The sequence below is a fragment of the Dermacentor albipictus genome, chromosome 9 (assembly GCF_038994185.2).
Source record: "Dermacentor albipictus isolate Rhodes 1998 colony chromosome 9, USDA_Dalb.pri_finalv2, whole genome shotgun sequence".
Taxonomy (NCBI): Eukaryota; Metazoa; Arthropoda; class Arachnida; order Ixodida; family Ixodidae; genus Dermacentor; species Dermacentor albipictus.
The window spans coordinates 52,853,384-52,869,538 of NC_091829.1; the positions used below are offsets into that span (position 1 = coordinate 52,853,384).

Below are 16,155 nucleotides of genomic sequence, written 5' to 3' on the forward strand. Positions count from 1 at the left end.
CAAACACCACCTCTTTTTCAAGGACGTCATGGGAATATTTGGCGAGACCTTTTTCAGCCCTTCATAATGGAAGTGTGGCCAGCCAGCTTTGCTTGGATGCCTTTACAGATTTCTGCTCCTGATCATTGTGTGCTATTAAGTTGCAGAAGTCTATGCAACTGGAGCAAGGCATTACGTGTTCCTATAGTTGTATACAACTATAGGAGGCTGCGGAATCTGCACTTCAAGGCAGGTGAACACAAGCCTGCACCAATGGGCACGCACTCTAGACTGACATCGTGCTGCCGGACAGACTAATACCTGCTCGTTGCAGAGGGACTATTTCTTTAGACGTGTAGGCAATCGGCTACTGCGCTTTGGTCATCTGGGTGGGGTCTCTCCTGTCTTCTGAAGTTTTATCCGACTGTAAAGGACGCTGCTTTTCATACAACACAAAAGGACAAAGTGTACAATTATTTGGCCTATGAAATGGATACATCAGAAGTGTGCTATGCAAGGGCTTAAGATGTGTGAAATATGGTACATGCAATTATGAGACAACGTTAAAGAACATGTGGTATCGAACATGCATGTAACGGCACATTTGAATCGGGGAGTGTTGCAGTCATATGCACAGTCTATAGGTGATAGCAATATTAAGCTCCTGCTGTTTCCTGTCTTCATTCTGAATTACACACACCATTCATTTTGTGGCTAATCAACACGCACTGTATTCTTGCACATAGAAAGAACAAACAGCACGATGACGTGTATGCTGCATCAGTGTATTTTTTATTTACATGGTCCAAGAGTGGCACAGGTTGTCTTACGTTTTTGCCTATTTTGAAGGGACACCAAGTGCATGTTACAAGTCTCCTAATATGCACAGCACAATGTTTACTGCAATAATTTTATTCATGTTCTTGAATAATAAACAAAATATTAAACTGAAAGCTCCTTTATAAGGTGTCTTCTGTGGGCTCGACAGGAGAGCAGTGAGGGCACCGATACTACTGTTACAGAGCAGCCCTCTGGACCTCTGCCACACTCTCAAGAGCACGTGCCTGGCGCTCGCCTACTGCCACCAGGCGGTTGAGTGCCCCCAGCAGCAGAATGTTTTGCTGCAAAAAAGTGTATTGCAATGAATGAGCCGCATACAAACCATTATTTACAAATAAAAACGCTCGTTGCACTATTAGTACTAAGTGCCCTTAACTGTGGAATCCTCTAGTGTAGTATGCATAATAAAACAATTCGTTGGGGCAACGCTGCTTTATTTTTCATAACTGGGGTTTTCTTTTTCCGGGCCAATTGTCCTGGTGATTAGTGTGCCAGCAGCTGAGGTGGCCCCGTACCTTCATGAGTCTCTACTGTCAGCACCACAAACCTATTTTTGTTCGCTGCCAAACAAATGCCTCACCCTACAATCCCGTCTTATACGAGCTGATTGCATCCTATGCCTACAAACATCATATTTTTGTCCCATTACGCAATTTTCTACCATCCTCGGCTGTAGTTCTCTCTCCTTGACATACATTCCGTCATGCTTATGTAATCACCTAATATGAATCGGCAACAACAATGAACGTGCATGGCCTGCCTACCGATTCCTTTCTTTTTCTTAATCTCAACTAGCATATCAGTTGTCACGGTTTACTACGCCACTGTCTTCCTGCCTTAATGCTATCTCCAACAATTTTTGTTACTTCGCTTTCTGCACAGTCCTTGACATCTCTAGTTTCTTTGTTAACCTCCAGGTTTATGTCCCATATTGCATAACTGGTAGAATGCAATGATTCTAGACTTTTTTCAAGGATATCGGTAACGTGGCGATCACGATTCGGTAATGCCTTCTGCTGTTCAACCCATGAAATTTTAGAGCGCAGCTCTTTGGCGTCCGTTCCTGGGTTTCGCGTCGTCGTCGGCGTTGTCGTCGTCGGCGTCGGCCTCGTAACCAGCTCGCCGACGAATCTGCTGCTCCGCCGCCGCGCATGCGCGCTGTCGGCTCTCCGGGCGAGGGAGGATGATGGAAGGGAGGAGGAGAGACTGTGGAGGATGGCTGGCTACACAAATGGCTCTTTGGCGTCCGTTCCTGGGTTTCGCGTCGTCGTCGGCGTCGTCGTCGGCGTTGTCGTCGGCCTCGTAACCAGCTCGCCGACGAATCTGCTCCGCCGCCGCGCATGCGCGCTGTCGGCTCTCCGGGCGAGGGAGGATGATGGAAGGGAGGAGGAGAGACTGTGGAGGAGGGCTGGCTACACAAATGGCTCTTTGGCGTCCGTTCCTGGGTTTCGCGTCGTCGTCGGCGTTATCGTCGGCCTCGTAACCAGCTCCGCCCCCCTTTCATCCCCCCAGCGCTAGCAGCGACCGACTGATACCGCTTTCGTGAGTCCGCTACCGCACTCACGAAAGACGTCGTGCACTTCCTGCAACTCGCATTAACCGTCCATCGATCCACACCGATGTTAGTAGTGGGGGACTTTAATGTTGACATAAAGACAAACAGCAATTTCCTAACACTTATGCGGGAGAACATCCCGTTCCTCTCGCTCGTAACGCGTCCCACGGCTGTGACAACCTCGCGAGGCACTTGTATAGATCTCGTCTTTGAGAATCAAGCATTGGTGTACCAAGTCGAACATATATCAGTCTATTTCTCCGACCACAAAGCTTCCTTCATGACTGTCAAGAACTGTTAGTGGAGTCTTTGTTAAAGGAATACGTGTGAAAAATAAAAAAAAATTCTGTGATAGCGCATACATGTGTTGCTCGATTTCTTTACCTCAATCTATCGAAAAGGTGAAACAGCTTATTTGCTGCGCTCAAATTTCGCATTAGGAAGTAACGTAATCGTCGGTAATTTTTTGCATAAGTTTCCTGCTTTATATCAGTACTTGCTATTGATATTTCGCTTGGATAAAGATACTCTTTCATAAATTTTGCTGGCTTAATGTCACTCATGTATTTCTGTTATCTCCCCAAGTTAGTGAAGGTTACCTTCATCTTTTCCATATTTTCGCGGGCCCACTTGCATGTAAAAGAACGAACACTCATTGGTTCTCACTGCCTTCTTTAAACTGCTGGCCATTCAGTTCGTTACTACGAAAGTGACTTAATCCGTGCACTCTTATTATGCTAAATATGAAACAGTAGAAATATACTTATCTGCAGTTTGTCGATGTCTCCTTCACTGTGTTGGTAGCGAGATCCATCGTCGGTACCACCTCCTTGTCGCATCGTAGCTATATAGGATGTCTGCCTTTTGCCCACACTATGTAATGTTCGTGACGCTCGCAGTCACGCAGAGTGGAGGAACTCAGCGCACTCGCAGAAGCAGCACCGGAGAAGTTGTTTCTTCAGCACTTCGCCGTGAACAGTAGGTGCGCGTTGCGATCTGTAAAATCGCCGAAGCTATTGGCAGTGTTACCGGGTGCACGGGAAGATTGCCCACGGAGGAACAGAACTATCCAAGAAATAGTGGCCATCGTCGAGCCTGATCACTACGTCGCGCACTGCAAGCTCGTTGTAAGGGTTTGTTTACACTGGGCCTCTCTGATACTTAGCCGCCATGCTTGCCCGGTGAATGCGTTGATGACGCCACTACAGCGTTCCCTCGTGGTTTAATGTGAAGCGTACTAAATTACAAATTAGTCTAAGACGCATTCAGTGCACATCTCGTAAGCTTCAAAATGCTTCTAAACCACGTTAAAGTAACAAATAATATTGTACTAAATGCATTTGTTTTACAACTTGCTTCTGTATGTAATGCACTCGGTGGAACGACAAACAAGTGAAAGAAGGCACGACCATGCACCGACAGTATGATCACGTGAGCCCCAGTTTGTCGACCACCCAGAAGGCAACCCCCAAGGAATGATAGCCAGCCAGAGTGAATCTAGATAAACCAATGAAACTGGAGGCTTGTCGAAAGATAAGCTGTTTCTCGGTACCATTCGTGCTTTCATCTTGGGGTATCGCCAGAGCTCGTGAAGATCCCGAGTTTCGCCATCCTGCATAGCACCCCAGATCAGATTTACGAAACAATGTTTATTTCGTGTGGATATATACAGCCTTTGTAAGACATTCCCTCCGCAAGTGATTGCAAGCGTTAATGACCATAATACGCTTTGGTTCTTCATGTCTTCTGGTTAATTCTATTTTATATTACGCTTTTATTCGGTAGAAATGAGAGGCTATTCGTAGGCTTCTTGCGGCCAGAGTTCAATGACTTGGGCATTGAAGTGCTCAAGAGCCATGTGACTGTGCTTTACGAGTGGTGCCACATTTAGCATGCAGCCTTCTCATAAATACTAGCGCACGCAAACAACAAGCTTAGGAAAAGTAAGAAAACCACTAAGGTAAATCCGTATGAGAAGGTAAATGGGCGCGACTCAAATATAGCGTTTGCAAAATCTTTTCTTAAGCAAAATTAAGCAACCAAATGTTGCCTAGAAGTAAGTACATTACACCAAACTTATATGTGGTGGCAAAGGGGGACATTTTAACTTTAGTGTTTGGAAAGAAGCTTGCATATATAGAATAATAAGCACTGGAAATTATTATTGAACCCTCGTTTCTTTTTTTTCTTCAGGCTTTTCACGCATTATACGCGGTTTGTGGTAACGTTTCCCGGTGTCCTCATTGAACTAGACTCGGGTCCTCAGTTGTATCAGCTGAAAGTAAAAATCAAGTTATGGGGGATATCTAGGCAAAATTCAAAGAGGAGGAGGGATGAGCGGGCTGACGGCGACCTTTGCTATAATTAAGTATGCAAAGGCCCCTGTGCGTAATGAGTGTTTTACGAGAGGTGCAGAATTCCGCCCAGTTCAATAACAAGTCTAGCAGCTCAACGGAGCTCAAATTTGGCGACGATGCGAAGAAGGTGGGGAAGATGACATAGGATGGAGAAATTACTGACCAACATTTCTGCGAAGTAAAGTATACGTGGATGAATTGCAACCTTTGTAAAAGAAGAAAAAAAAGAAAAAAAAACTCCTTGACGAGTTCTCCAAAGTCATATCTGCGTGTAAGGTTATAATCTTATTACAGCAGTATATGAAAGTGCGATGTTTATAGAGAATTCCAATGGCATACATGGAGCACTTTCGGCGAAATATTTTCTGCTCACTTTGGAGCAAGACTGTTTGGATGGCAGATCTGGAGCAACACACGAGTGTTCCAATGGCATGTTAAGAGCACTCGCGGAAGTGAGATCACGCCGTGGAGCAATCAAAACAGCACTTCTGAAATCGCCGGAGTGGGCCGGAACTCTTGGCCAAAGTATTTCCTGGTTCTTCCCAGCGTGCCTCTGGGCCTTTGTTTACGTGATTATCGACGGCTGCCATGCGCGGTTGGTCTGGCTGCTTAAGAGCGCGACAGCTCTCGACGTGAAAGTTCACATTCGATCACTGCAAGGTTGAATTGTACTGCGACTCTGATGTCACCGCTCACCAGTGAGCATTCAAAGTCCTGCTTTGCCTTCCCGCTGTGCGACCAAAAGTAGTTGGTTAGGTTTAGGACGTCATTCCCTGCCACTCACTGTGCAGCTGCGTGTGATTTTCAAGGAGGCGGTGGTTTGAGGAGAGCGGACTGTTAAGTACTAGCATAGCATTCAAGGAGGCTATGCTATAAGTTACTCGTCGTGATGCAAACACGAGAACGAAACATTGCTCCGCCCAATTGGTGGGACTGGCCGCCCTCATCTTTGGTGCTATCAGAAGGCTAACTGCTGGCGTCGGTTGTGTTATATCTACCTCCACAAGGGCCGTGGAACCGAACTTTGTTGAAATGCAGCCTACTAGGTTACAACTACTACAAACATAACGTAACTACAGTGGCTGGAGCGTCACAGTGGAGACAAGCGACCGGGAAGAATAGAACCGGCCCTGGAGTATGCGGTCCCACCCCTCGCGCTTCCTCTGCAATGTCTCGTCCCCGCCTTGCCAGCAGTGCTTTCTGCTGGAGTGAGGAAGGGTTTCCCTTCGTACAGACGTTCGAGTTCGACAGTGCCCTCTAGCTTCCTACAATAAGAGCACTCGACACTGTGAACGACGGTGTCGTCATCGTATGTGTCCCATTCGCCTCGTCTCTCGTCCACCTCTGGGCATATCGTTCTCCCTATCCCTATGCATTTCATTAGGCTTTTAGTAAGTCGTATCTTCAAATATACCTGTACATGTTACCTTCCAGGGCGTCTGCTTTACAGACGCTGACAGCCGTTTATGCCAAGACACAAGGCGCAAATTAGGAATCTTGTAAATGATTTTTCTTTATATTACTTTTATATTCTGTATGCTTTCAACGTGATAGCGTTGAGGGCCTCGCATCGCAGAAAACCCGGTGTCGGTGATGTTGTCCGTCAGGAAGAAAACTTCCCGAACCACGCACGCATAACTACGCAGGCGCTCCGCGTGGCGCAAGGGCTTCACTGAACTAAATTATTTTTTGAAGTAAAATGTGTAAAAAAAAATCGCAAAGCACGGATTACAACCTACAAACATGATAGTCTCGGATTGTCATTTGTACCGGCCGTGGTTGCTCAGTGGCTATGGTGTTGGGCTGCTGAGCACAAGGTCGAGCGATCGAATCCCGGCCACGGCGGCCGCATTTCGATGGGGGCGAAATGCGAAAACACCCGTGTACTTAGATTTAGGTGAACGTTAAAGGGCCCCTGAAATGGTTCGGACAAATTTTGTAGGCGCATAGGGTACAGCTTAAGTAGAACATTCGCACCACAATTTAAGTGAAGCGTTACGTATTAATGGAGTTACAAGCTATTAGAAGTTACCCTCCTTCCTAGCCATGCCTTTCCTCCTCAACTCGCTCGCCAAGCGAGCGGCGCTAAGCTCCGCCTTCACTGGTCCTGCGTCACGATGCGACGTCACATCGTCCACTTCCGGTTGTTGGAGCACGCCTCCTCCCGCGCGAGACCTCTCCGCTGGCAGCTTGGCCGTCGACCGAGAGCCATCGAAGCAGCGTGCGCTGCGAGCATTCTGTCGTAGCGCCGAAGGTGGCCGGTATTCAGGTAACCACAGGCAAGCTGGTCATTTCGGCAACTGACTGGAGGCATAAACTCAAGCTGATGAAGGAACTTCAGAGTAGACGTACGTGAGCAGTCTGATCGGTCTGCACTGTCCAGACACTTGTTGGCGCAGCGCTTAACCAGTCAAACGAAGCGCTAATATTGCTCTAACCAAGTGTAAAACATTTTAAACATTTATAAGAACAACGTGTTGATGATTACACTCCTGCGAAAAATACACACCAGCAGCAAATAAGAATACACTTCGTTGCTACTACTGTGTATGGTTGAGCTCTGTGCCACCAGGGATGCACCGTGCAGACCATTCACATTTACCTTCCTGCTCATCTCATGGCTCATCCCGGCGCAGTCAAGCGGCCAGACCCTGTCCCCTTGCGCTTGTGTTTGCCCTAATACCGGACTTGCGAAACGCTATTGCGTTAGTAATCTTCCGCTGTAAAGTGACGGCCAGAAACGCGCAAATCCTGGCGCCTATCGGATAGCCGCAGTCCGATGCGCAGCAGCCAGTTCGCTCGTATGCTGCCTTGCAGAGAGACACGATTTCGCAACTTCACATCTTTCCAGTCGCTACGTCTGCAGCCCACAACGCAACAAGGGTGATTCATCGTGCTCACGAAAGAACTGATCGACACTGACGGCGGAGCTCTCGTCAAAGACTGCGCACGTTGTAACACAAGCAGACGACACTTGCTGTGTGCCGGAAGTGCTCAAGTGTACCAAAAAACTATTCTTGTGTATTCTCTTTAAGTTATTTTCTTTTTACAAAAACAAAGTAACTACCATTCCAACTATTACGAGCATCATTTGTTTACCATAATGTTGGAAAAATTATCGACCCCACGCCCTGGTCAGCCAATCAGATAGCTCGCCCATGTGACGTCATATAGGTTATTTGCATCATATGGGTAGGGGCGGCTTAAAATTCCACCGAGCAGTGCGCTGCGATCGACAGCGATGTGCATTTTTAAAACCTTATAATAAATTACACGCTTTACGCAGAGCACTTAGATGTGTCAATTAATGATCAGAAGGACCTACTCTAACGATTCAGTACGTTTGTAGAAAATCGCCAAAATCGTTTCAGGGTCCCTTTAAAGAACCCCGGGTGGTCAAAATTTCCGGCGTTTTCCACTACGTCGTGCCTCATACCCAGAGAGTGGTTTTGGCACGTTAAACCCCATAATCTTTTTCTTCGTGTCATTTGAATTTACGAGAAAAGAATTTTTGTTAGGCGGATACTCGAGCACAAACACCTTTTCCAGCGTTTCAACCATTCATGGAGGGGCGCGCCCTTTTTATTCCTTTTAACAGCATCCAGATGGCACTCGTCTCCACGCATCCGCAGCAGCGGCTCAAGGAGGCAAAGGAGGAAATAACAAAACCTGAAAGCTCACCTTCGTACATAGCTTTCGCCACCAGCGTTTCCTGGTAAACACTAAGGTTACATTAGCTCCAGAAAAGAAATGGGCAGGACATGTAATGAGGAGGGAATATAACCGATGATCATTAAGGGTTACGCACTGGATACCAAGTGAAGGGAAGCGTAGCACGGGGCGGTAGAAACTTAGGTGGGCGGATGAGATTGAGAAGCTTGCAGGGACAACATGGCCACAATTACTACGTGACCGGGCGAGTTGGAAAAGTATGGGTGAGGCCTTTGCGCTGCGTGGGCGTAACCAGGTAGATGATCATGATGAAGATAATGATGTTGACGACGACGACAAAGGTGATGATGAGGATTATGATGACGATGAGCTCCAGTTGCCGGAAAGCGTGAGAAGCCATCAGTGATCTTTGAATGGTAACGCGTTTCCCTCTTAAAAGCCAAGCCTAAGCCTCCTACAAGATTTTTGTTCTTTTCATTTTTTTGTACTCTTGCTCATACCCATCGAGTTTATCACTATAACAACTAGAGGGAAATCTGACGCCACCATTTACGCGAGTTTTCTTATGGACGCTGTGCTGTCATGGGAATGACGGTCTGTGTATCTGCGAGGCTTGTGTTGGCTGGTTTAGCACGAGGCTCCATTTAAAACATGGATACGGCTAGCAAGTACCGCGTTCCTAAAGTGAAATCTTTATAACAAGTTTTCATTCACGCGTAGTACATATTCCAGTGGCGTTTACTCACCTACAATGCATAACCAATCGAAGAAAAGCAAGATCATACAACAAACTGTTCCAAAGAGAGCGCGAATCTTGGCCGCCTGTCCTTCAACTTAAGCTGGCCGCTGATACTTTATACGTTTCACATAATTGCACATGCAATAACAAGTTCTCATAATTAAACAAAACATATCTTTGCGTAATAATAAAGCTAACATAGCTTGTTACGTGCATATTTAGTAAAAATTGACCATCCTGACGGACGGAACGGTGCTTGACAGGCGTGTGCTCCAATTATCCTGGCTCACCGAGAACGATGCCAATCCGAAGTCGCAATATACCGGCACTCCCATGCATACGACAGTGCAGGAGCGGCAGATTTCCCTCTGGGTAATATAGTGAGAAACTCTATACTTGTACCCTGCCTTTTACAGCGAAACTGTATACCTTCACCACCCAAGGAAATTTTCTTGTCGTAAGCAAAGGGGTATCACGAAGCGTATCACGAAGGGTATAGAAAAGGGTATCACGGGCCTATCACGAAAATAGTGCAATGCCGGGCCTGCCCATTATGGAGGTGAAGCAGTCGATAAGCCCCATACATGGGCCGATCCCATAGGCAGTGCAATACCAGTCCAACTCGTGGCGGAGTTAAAGCATGCGTTCAGCACTCCCTATACGTTGACCGATACCGAAGATAGTGAAATTCATTCATTTATTTTTACTCATTCAGTTTTTATTTTGCAGAAAAAAAGACATTTCTGGTAGGGGTATCTGCGCAAAAAGCTGTATTTTGACAGCTTGACCGGGCCCGGGCAACCTGGAAACGTTTAGCAGGGGTGACATTCTGGAGATGAAACAAAATATTGACAAAAAACATAGCCATCAAAAAAATTTATAACATATCCATTTCCAGCAAGTATATAGGTTCGATGTTTAGTCGACACTGAAAATAAGTCCATTTGGGTAGTCTCTATTGCATCCTGATTATGGACATTATTACAGTAGTAGTAAAGTAGTAGTAAAGCCTATGGTGTTCTTCTACCTGTTTAAGATACTAGGTAAGTTATGTTCAAGGGTTTCTAACTTGTAGTTCGAGCGGAAACGCGGTGTAAAGCACAAGTCCGTGTTTCACGTGCATTTGTTACTTGGTGCGGGTTTTAATGATGCGGTGTGTGTAAGGAAATCGTGAATGGAGCTAGCCGAAAAATACGAGAGCAAAATACTAAAGTTGTACGCGTGACCAGAGGCATGTCGGTGTAGACCATAATCTTATAGGGCTAGAATGCATCGTCAGTAAGTAATAAGCACTGAAGGTGCAATATGTGGGTGTGTAATCCACATGTGTAACATGTGGATTTTCATCCAATTTGTCATATTTGTTGTTAACCATACTAGACTGCAGTAGTTTATATGTGCCAGGAAAAGTCCGTGATATATTTGAATTTTGAAAGATGTCGGAAAAATTGCGCGACAACGTGCCAATGCCGGCCCGAACCGCGCCTGAGCTATAGCAGACCTTAAGCACTCCCAATACGTCAGCCGATCCCGAAGATAGTGCAATGCAGGCCCCACCCGTGGTGGAGGTGAAGCAGGCGTTAAGCAATCCCTGTACGTGGGTCGATACCGAAGACAGTGCAATGCCGGCCCGACTCGCGACTGAGGTATAGCAGAACTTAAGCACTCCCAATACGTCTGCCGATCCCGAAGATAGTGCAATGCTGGCCCCACCCGTGGTGGAGGTGAAGCAGGCGTTAAGCATTCCCCATACGTTGGTCGATCCCGAAGACAGCGCACTACCGGCCCGACCCGCGGCTGAGGTATAGCAGACCTTAGGCACTCCCAATACGTCTGCCGATCCCGAAGATAGAGCAATGCCGGCCCGACCCGCGGTGGAGGTGAAGCGGGCGTTAAGCACTCCCCCTACGTGGGTCGATACCGAAGACAGTGCAGTGCCGGCCCGACCCGCGGCTGAGGTATAACAGACCTTAGGCACTCCCAATACGTCTGCCGATCCCGAAGATAGTGCAATGCCGACCCGACCCGCGGTGGAGGTGAAGCGGGCGTTAAGCACTCCCCGTACGTGGGTCGATACCGAAGACAGTGCAATGCCGCCCCGACCCGCGGCTGAGGTATAGCAGGCCTTAGGCACTCCAAATACATCTGCCAATCCCGAAGATAGTGCAATGCCGGCACCACCCGTGGTGGAGGTGAAGCAGGCGTTAAGCATTCCCCATACGTGGGTCGATCCCGAAGACAACGCACTGCCGGCCCGACCCGCGGCTGAGGTAAAGCAGACCTTAGGCACTCCCAATACGTCTGCCCATCGCAAAGATAGTGCAATGCCGGCCCGACCCGCGGTGGAGGTGAAGCGGGCGTTAAGCACTCCCCATACGTGGGTCGATACTGAAGACAGTGCAATGCCGGCCCGACCCGCGGCTGAGGTATAGCAGACCTTAGGAACTCCCAATACATCTGCCGATCCCGAAAATAGTGCAATGCCGGCCCCACCCGTGGTGGAGGTGAAGCAGGCGTTAAGCGCTCCCCATACGTGGGCCTATCCCGAAGACAGCGCACTGCCGCCCCATCCGGCAGTTGAGGTATAGAAGACCTAAAGCACTCCCAATACGTCTGTGATCCCGAAGATTGTGCAATGCTGGCCCGACCCGCGCCTGAGGTATAGTAGACTTTAAGCACTCTCAATACGTCGGCCGATCCCAACGATAATGCAATGCCGGCCCGACCCGCGGTGGAGGTGAAGCAGGCTTTCAGAACTCCCCATACATGGGCCGATCCAAAAGATGGCGCAATCCCCTCCCGACCCGCGGCTGTGGTATAGCAGACTTTAAGCACTCTCAATACGTCGGCCGATGCCAACGATAATGCAAAGCTGGCCCGACCCGCGGTGGAGGTGAAGCAGGCTTTAAGAGCTCTCCATAAGTGGGCCGGTCCCAAAGATTGTGCAATGCCGGCCCGACACGCGGCTGAGGTATAGCAGACTTGTGGTACAATTGCGGATTTGGGGACATCTCACCGCGCCTTAGAGGCGTGCTCGCTCGCGGAATCAGTGGCCTACTGCAAATCTGTTGTTGGAATTCTATGTTACAGTAACTGAAATTGTTATTGCAAGAACTCCACATAAACAGCTCAGCTGGATATTGGGTTGGGATTCCGGAAGGTCGCACAAATCTGCGGTTACTTTTTCTTTTTCATTTATTTATTAACCTGTAAATAATCTCCTTTGCAACGTTTGCCTACTACAGCATTATTATTTCTTACATTTGCGCGAAAAGTTTCACACTGCGACTGATATTTTATGAGGAAATACGTGATAACCAGCATATAACGTTTCAGAGGGCTTGTAGGGGTGTGAATGGCGTGGCCCTAAAACACTTGCATTCGTACACAAGAAACACGATGTAACTAAGCGTGTATTTATTCTTCTTTTTTGTTGTTCTGAGGCACTTTTCGCTCACTAAAAACGATTTCAAAACGGAAACTCGCTCATTGGTAAAGGGGCATCTGGTTTCATGGTAATGAAAGCAAGAGAATTCTCACCTCAAATATGGCATTCGTTTTAACTCTGATGGCAAGCGAGTATAGGGTGTTGTCCGGCACAGTAAGAGGTGCGCCCGTTGCATCCCTCAAATAGTAACCTGTTCTTCCATCGTACCATATGGCTTTTTCGCGAAATTCGGCCACAATTCGCCATTTCAGCCGAATTCCACTTGTCCACTCCGCCCCTAATTTTACATAGCCTCTGAGGAAGAAAGAAAGAAAGCCAAAGTTATAGAGACTGTAAAAGATGCACGAATCAAGAATAAATCTCTTTACTTTCGTTATTTCTCTTTTATAAGAACTGATAAAATATTTGCTCAAACCTCTATTTCCGTACTAGAAGACAAACTTGGGCGAGTCGGTGGTGATTCATGTTTCGGAAATTAGCCGCGCAGAACAGACAAGGTCGTGTTCTTCTTATCCTTCGTCATTGTCTGTTTTGAGCTCTTAATTTCCGAAACATGATTCTATCTGCGTTGGTTCACGCTAAGGAGTTAATTACCAGAACAACCCGGTGAAACCCAAGTCACGATGAATGTCCACCCACTTTCATTGAAGCATTGTGGTGACATACCCGTAGTGCCATCTCCATAACGCTGCTGGAGGCTCCTGTCTCGTGCTTCTCACAAGGCACGTGGTGTGATCTAGCGGCGCGGATACAAAGTATGAGTTTGGCGCGTGCGCAAATGTGTTTTCACGCTCAATTGTCTCACTATATATGACGCGGGTTCTGTTTCGCCTGTGCATGTCTCTAACGATTTCCCGGCAGCCTGGGTCACTGGGTAGTCCACGGTCTGTTGGGTAGAGCTTCAGGCGACACACATGCACACGCACAAACACGCACGCACACACACACACACACACACACACACACACACACACACACACACACACACACACACACACACACACGCACGCACACACACACAAACACGAACTTGGGTCACTGGGAGTGGTCAACTGATTATGTGCCGCTCTTCCGTGAAACACTGTGGCGTTAACCCGCCGTGGTTGCTCAGTGGCTATGGTGTTGGGCTGCTGAGCACGCGGTCACAGAATCGAATCCTGGGCACGGGGGCCGCATTTCGATGGGGGCGAAATGCGAAAACACTCGTGTACTTAAATTTAGGTGCACGTTAAATAACCATAAGTGGTCGAAATTTTCGGAGACCTCCACTACGGCGTGCCTCATAATCAGCAAGTGGTTTCGGCACGTAAAGTCCCAAAATTTAACTTTAACTTTCGCGTTAACTCGGGGCACTCGGTATGTGCCACTGGGTATGTGCTGCTCTTCTTTCAACCAAGTAGGCGCCAACTTGGGTGGCTCATAAAGGGCCACTCTTCAGTGAACTGCGTCGAGGCTACCTTGGGGTACTCGGTCTCTGTTAGTGGGCGTTTGCCGCGCTCGAGTGAACTTCGCCCCTTGGCACAGTCGGTATGCGCAGCTCGTTAGGCATTGCATTTCAATGAAACTCTTTGACGCCAACTTCGGTCACTCGGTGTGTGCTTCTGGGTATGTGCAACGCTTCAGTGAGCCTGTTTCACGCCAATTTGCGTCCTCTGCGTATGTGACAATGGATATGTTCTTCTCTTCAATTAACCTGTTTGACGCTAACTTGGGGCACTGGTTGTGTCGGCCACTCGGTATGTGTTCTTCAATGAGCCCTTTGACGCCCACATGGTGTCGCGGCTAAGGCGGCGTTAAGGGCATGGAATCCACCAAGCCCTTCGACTACTGCTTCAAATTGCAGAAAATGAAGGAAAAGGGGTTTTTGTGGCTTAGTTACATGGCTCCAGTTACGGAAGCCTACTCAATGCTGGAGCAAGTTAAACTTTCAAGTTCACGTCAGCACCCTCTCTCCGATTCACGAAAAGTATCCGCTTTTAGTACCGCCGTCTTCCCTAGGTGAGTCCACTAGGGAATCTCAAGACTGTCCGGCAGCAAATCATAATCGTTCACTCTGTTGCGATACCGCGCTCATGCTCTCAACAACCCGCAACCCAAAGAGATCGGTCTGGAATCAGTGGCGAGAAAGCAATCGACGACACCCTGGTCGTCGTCGTTGCCCCCCTTCTTTTAATACTTTTCTTAGGTTTCTAGGTAATGGAAGGGTGAGCGCCTTACGTTGTACCCTTCAAAAGTCGGTGCCCACGCGGCGTTGACGCCTGGATAGCGGAGGTGGTAGTTTTATACGTGGCGAATGTCAATTAACTCCTTTGTGGTGTTGAGACGAAACAATGGGTCACTAAATATGTACCACTGTGCATGTCCCGCTCTTCTAAGATTATCTGTGAACCCTTATGATTCCAGCTTTCTTCACTCAGCATGAGCTACCTTGTTACTCGGTGTATGCTCATGGTTATGTGCAGCTTTGCAGTGACAGCAAAAATTTTCTAAAATTTCTCTCGCATTGCGCGGAATTGAACCCGAATCTTCTATATGAATGCAATGATCATGAATATGTAATGAAAGTGGTGGCGTGCAGCAGAAGTTCAACATAGGTCTTCCAATCTGAAGGTCTGTTTGGAATCCTTGTCCAGTCCACAAGACTTTTCAAACTAGGAGCGACGCTTGATATTGAAAAATAAAATACCGAGAGCCAGTGGTGCTATAATGGTACAAGTGCAACTAAATTAGGACGGCGCACTAAGCTTAAATGATGATGCTCCCCTACTCGACCAAGAATTGGCCTCTCTGCTGTAGTATTCCGCCACTACCACCCTTACCACTCTATTGATTAGGGCACATCCCTCGGTCCCCAGCAACTGCGAAACACCTGACAAAGGCGGTGGTCAGACCTGCCACGCCACAGAATTTGCTATAATTTGGATTCGGGCAGTCCGCCACTTGGAACTGAACCTGGCAACATTTAACACGTGAAACTTCTCGAGTTAGGCTATTTTAGCATGCCTAACTCGACATACATATATATATCATATATCCATCCAAGACATACATATCCTTGGCGTTGCTTCGGATATCATTCGCCTCGCTGAAATTACAAGAACTGGTGAAGTTAATTCTGTGCTGACTAAACACCACGTCCTCTGCTGCTGATGTCTTCGAGATAAGAGAGAATACGGGGTAGGATTTCTAATTCATAATGACATATCATGCAACTTTGTTAAATGCTACAGCCCTAACGACAGGGTAGCTGCCATTGTACTAAAGATAAATAGGGGATTTGAAATCATGGTGTCACTAGCAGACGCTCCAAACTCCATTCATGATGATGAAGAAATAAAACAGTTTTATGAAGATGTTGAATTACTATTGCAAAAGGTCCAAACTCAATATCCATAGTCATGGACGATTACGATGTAAAAGTGTGTGTGTGGGGGGGGGGGAGGGATGAAGGCTTGAAGACAAGCAACTAATTGGCATTGCAACATCGATTTTATGAACACTAGAAGAGTGGTGTTGGTATATTTCACGGAAAGGAATATATTGACTCCCTATAATAAATACTTTC

General features: G+C 47.4%; 2 protein-coding genes across 3 annotated transcripts in view; one reads left to right on the forward strand and one right to left on the reverse strand.

Moving 5' to 3' along the window:
* Positions 1-16,155, forward strand: part of LOC135918290 (uncharacterized) — a 343,130-nt gene that overhangs the window by 62,796 nt on the left and 264,179 nt on the right. The gene's annotated exons all lie outside the window — the stretch shown is intronic.
* Positions 1-16,155, reverse strand: part of LOC135918288 (uncharacterized) — a 73,068-nt gene that overhangs the window by 44,899 nt on the left and 12,014 nt on the right. The window contains exon 3 of the mRNA XM_065451948.2: positions 12,683-12,884. Within this exon, the coding sequence (XP_065308020.1) occupies positions 12,683-12,884 (202 nt within the window). The remainder of the gene's footprint in view (positions 1-12,682; positions 12,885-16,155) is intronic.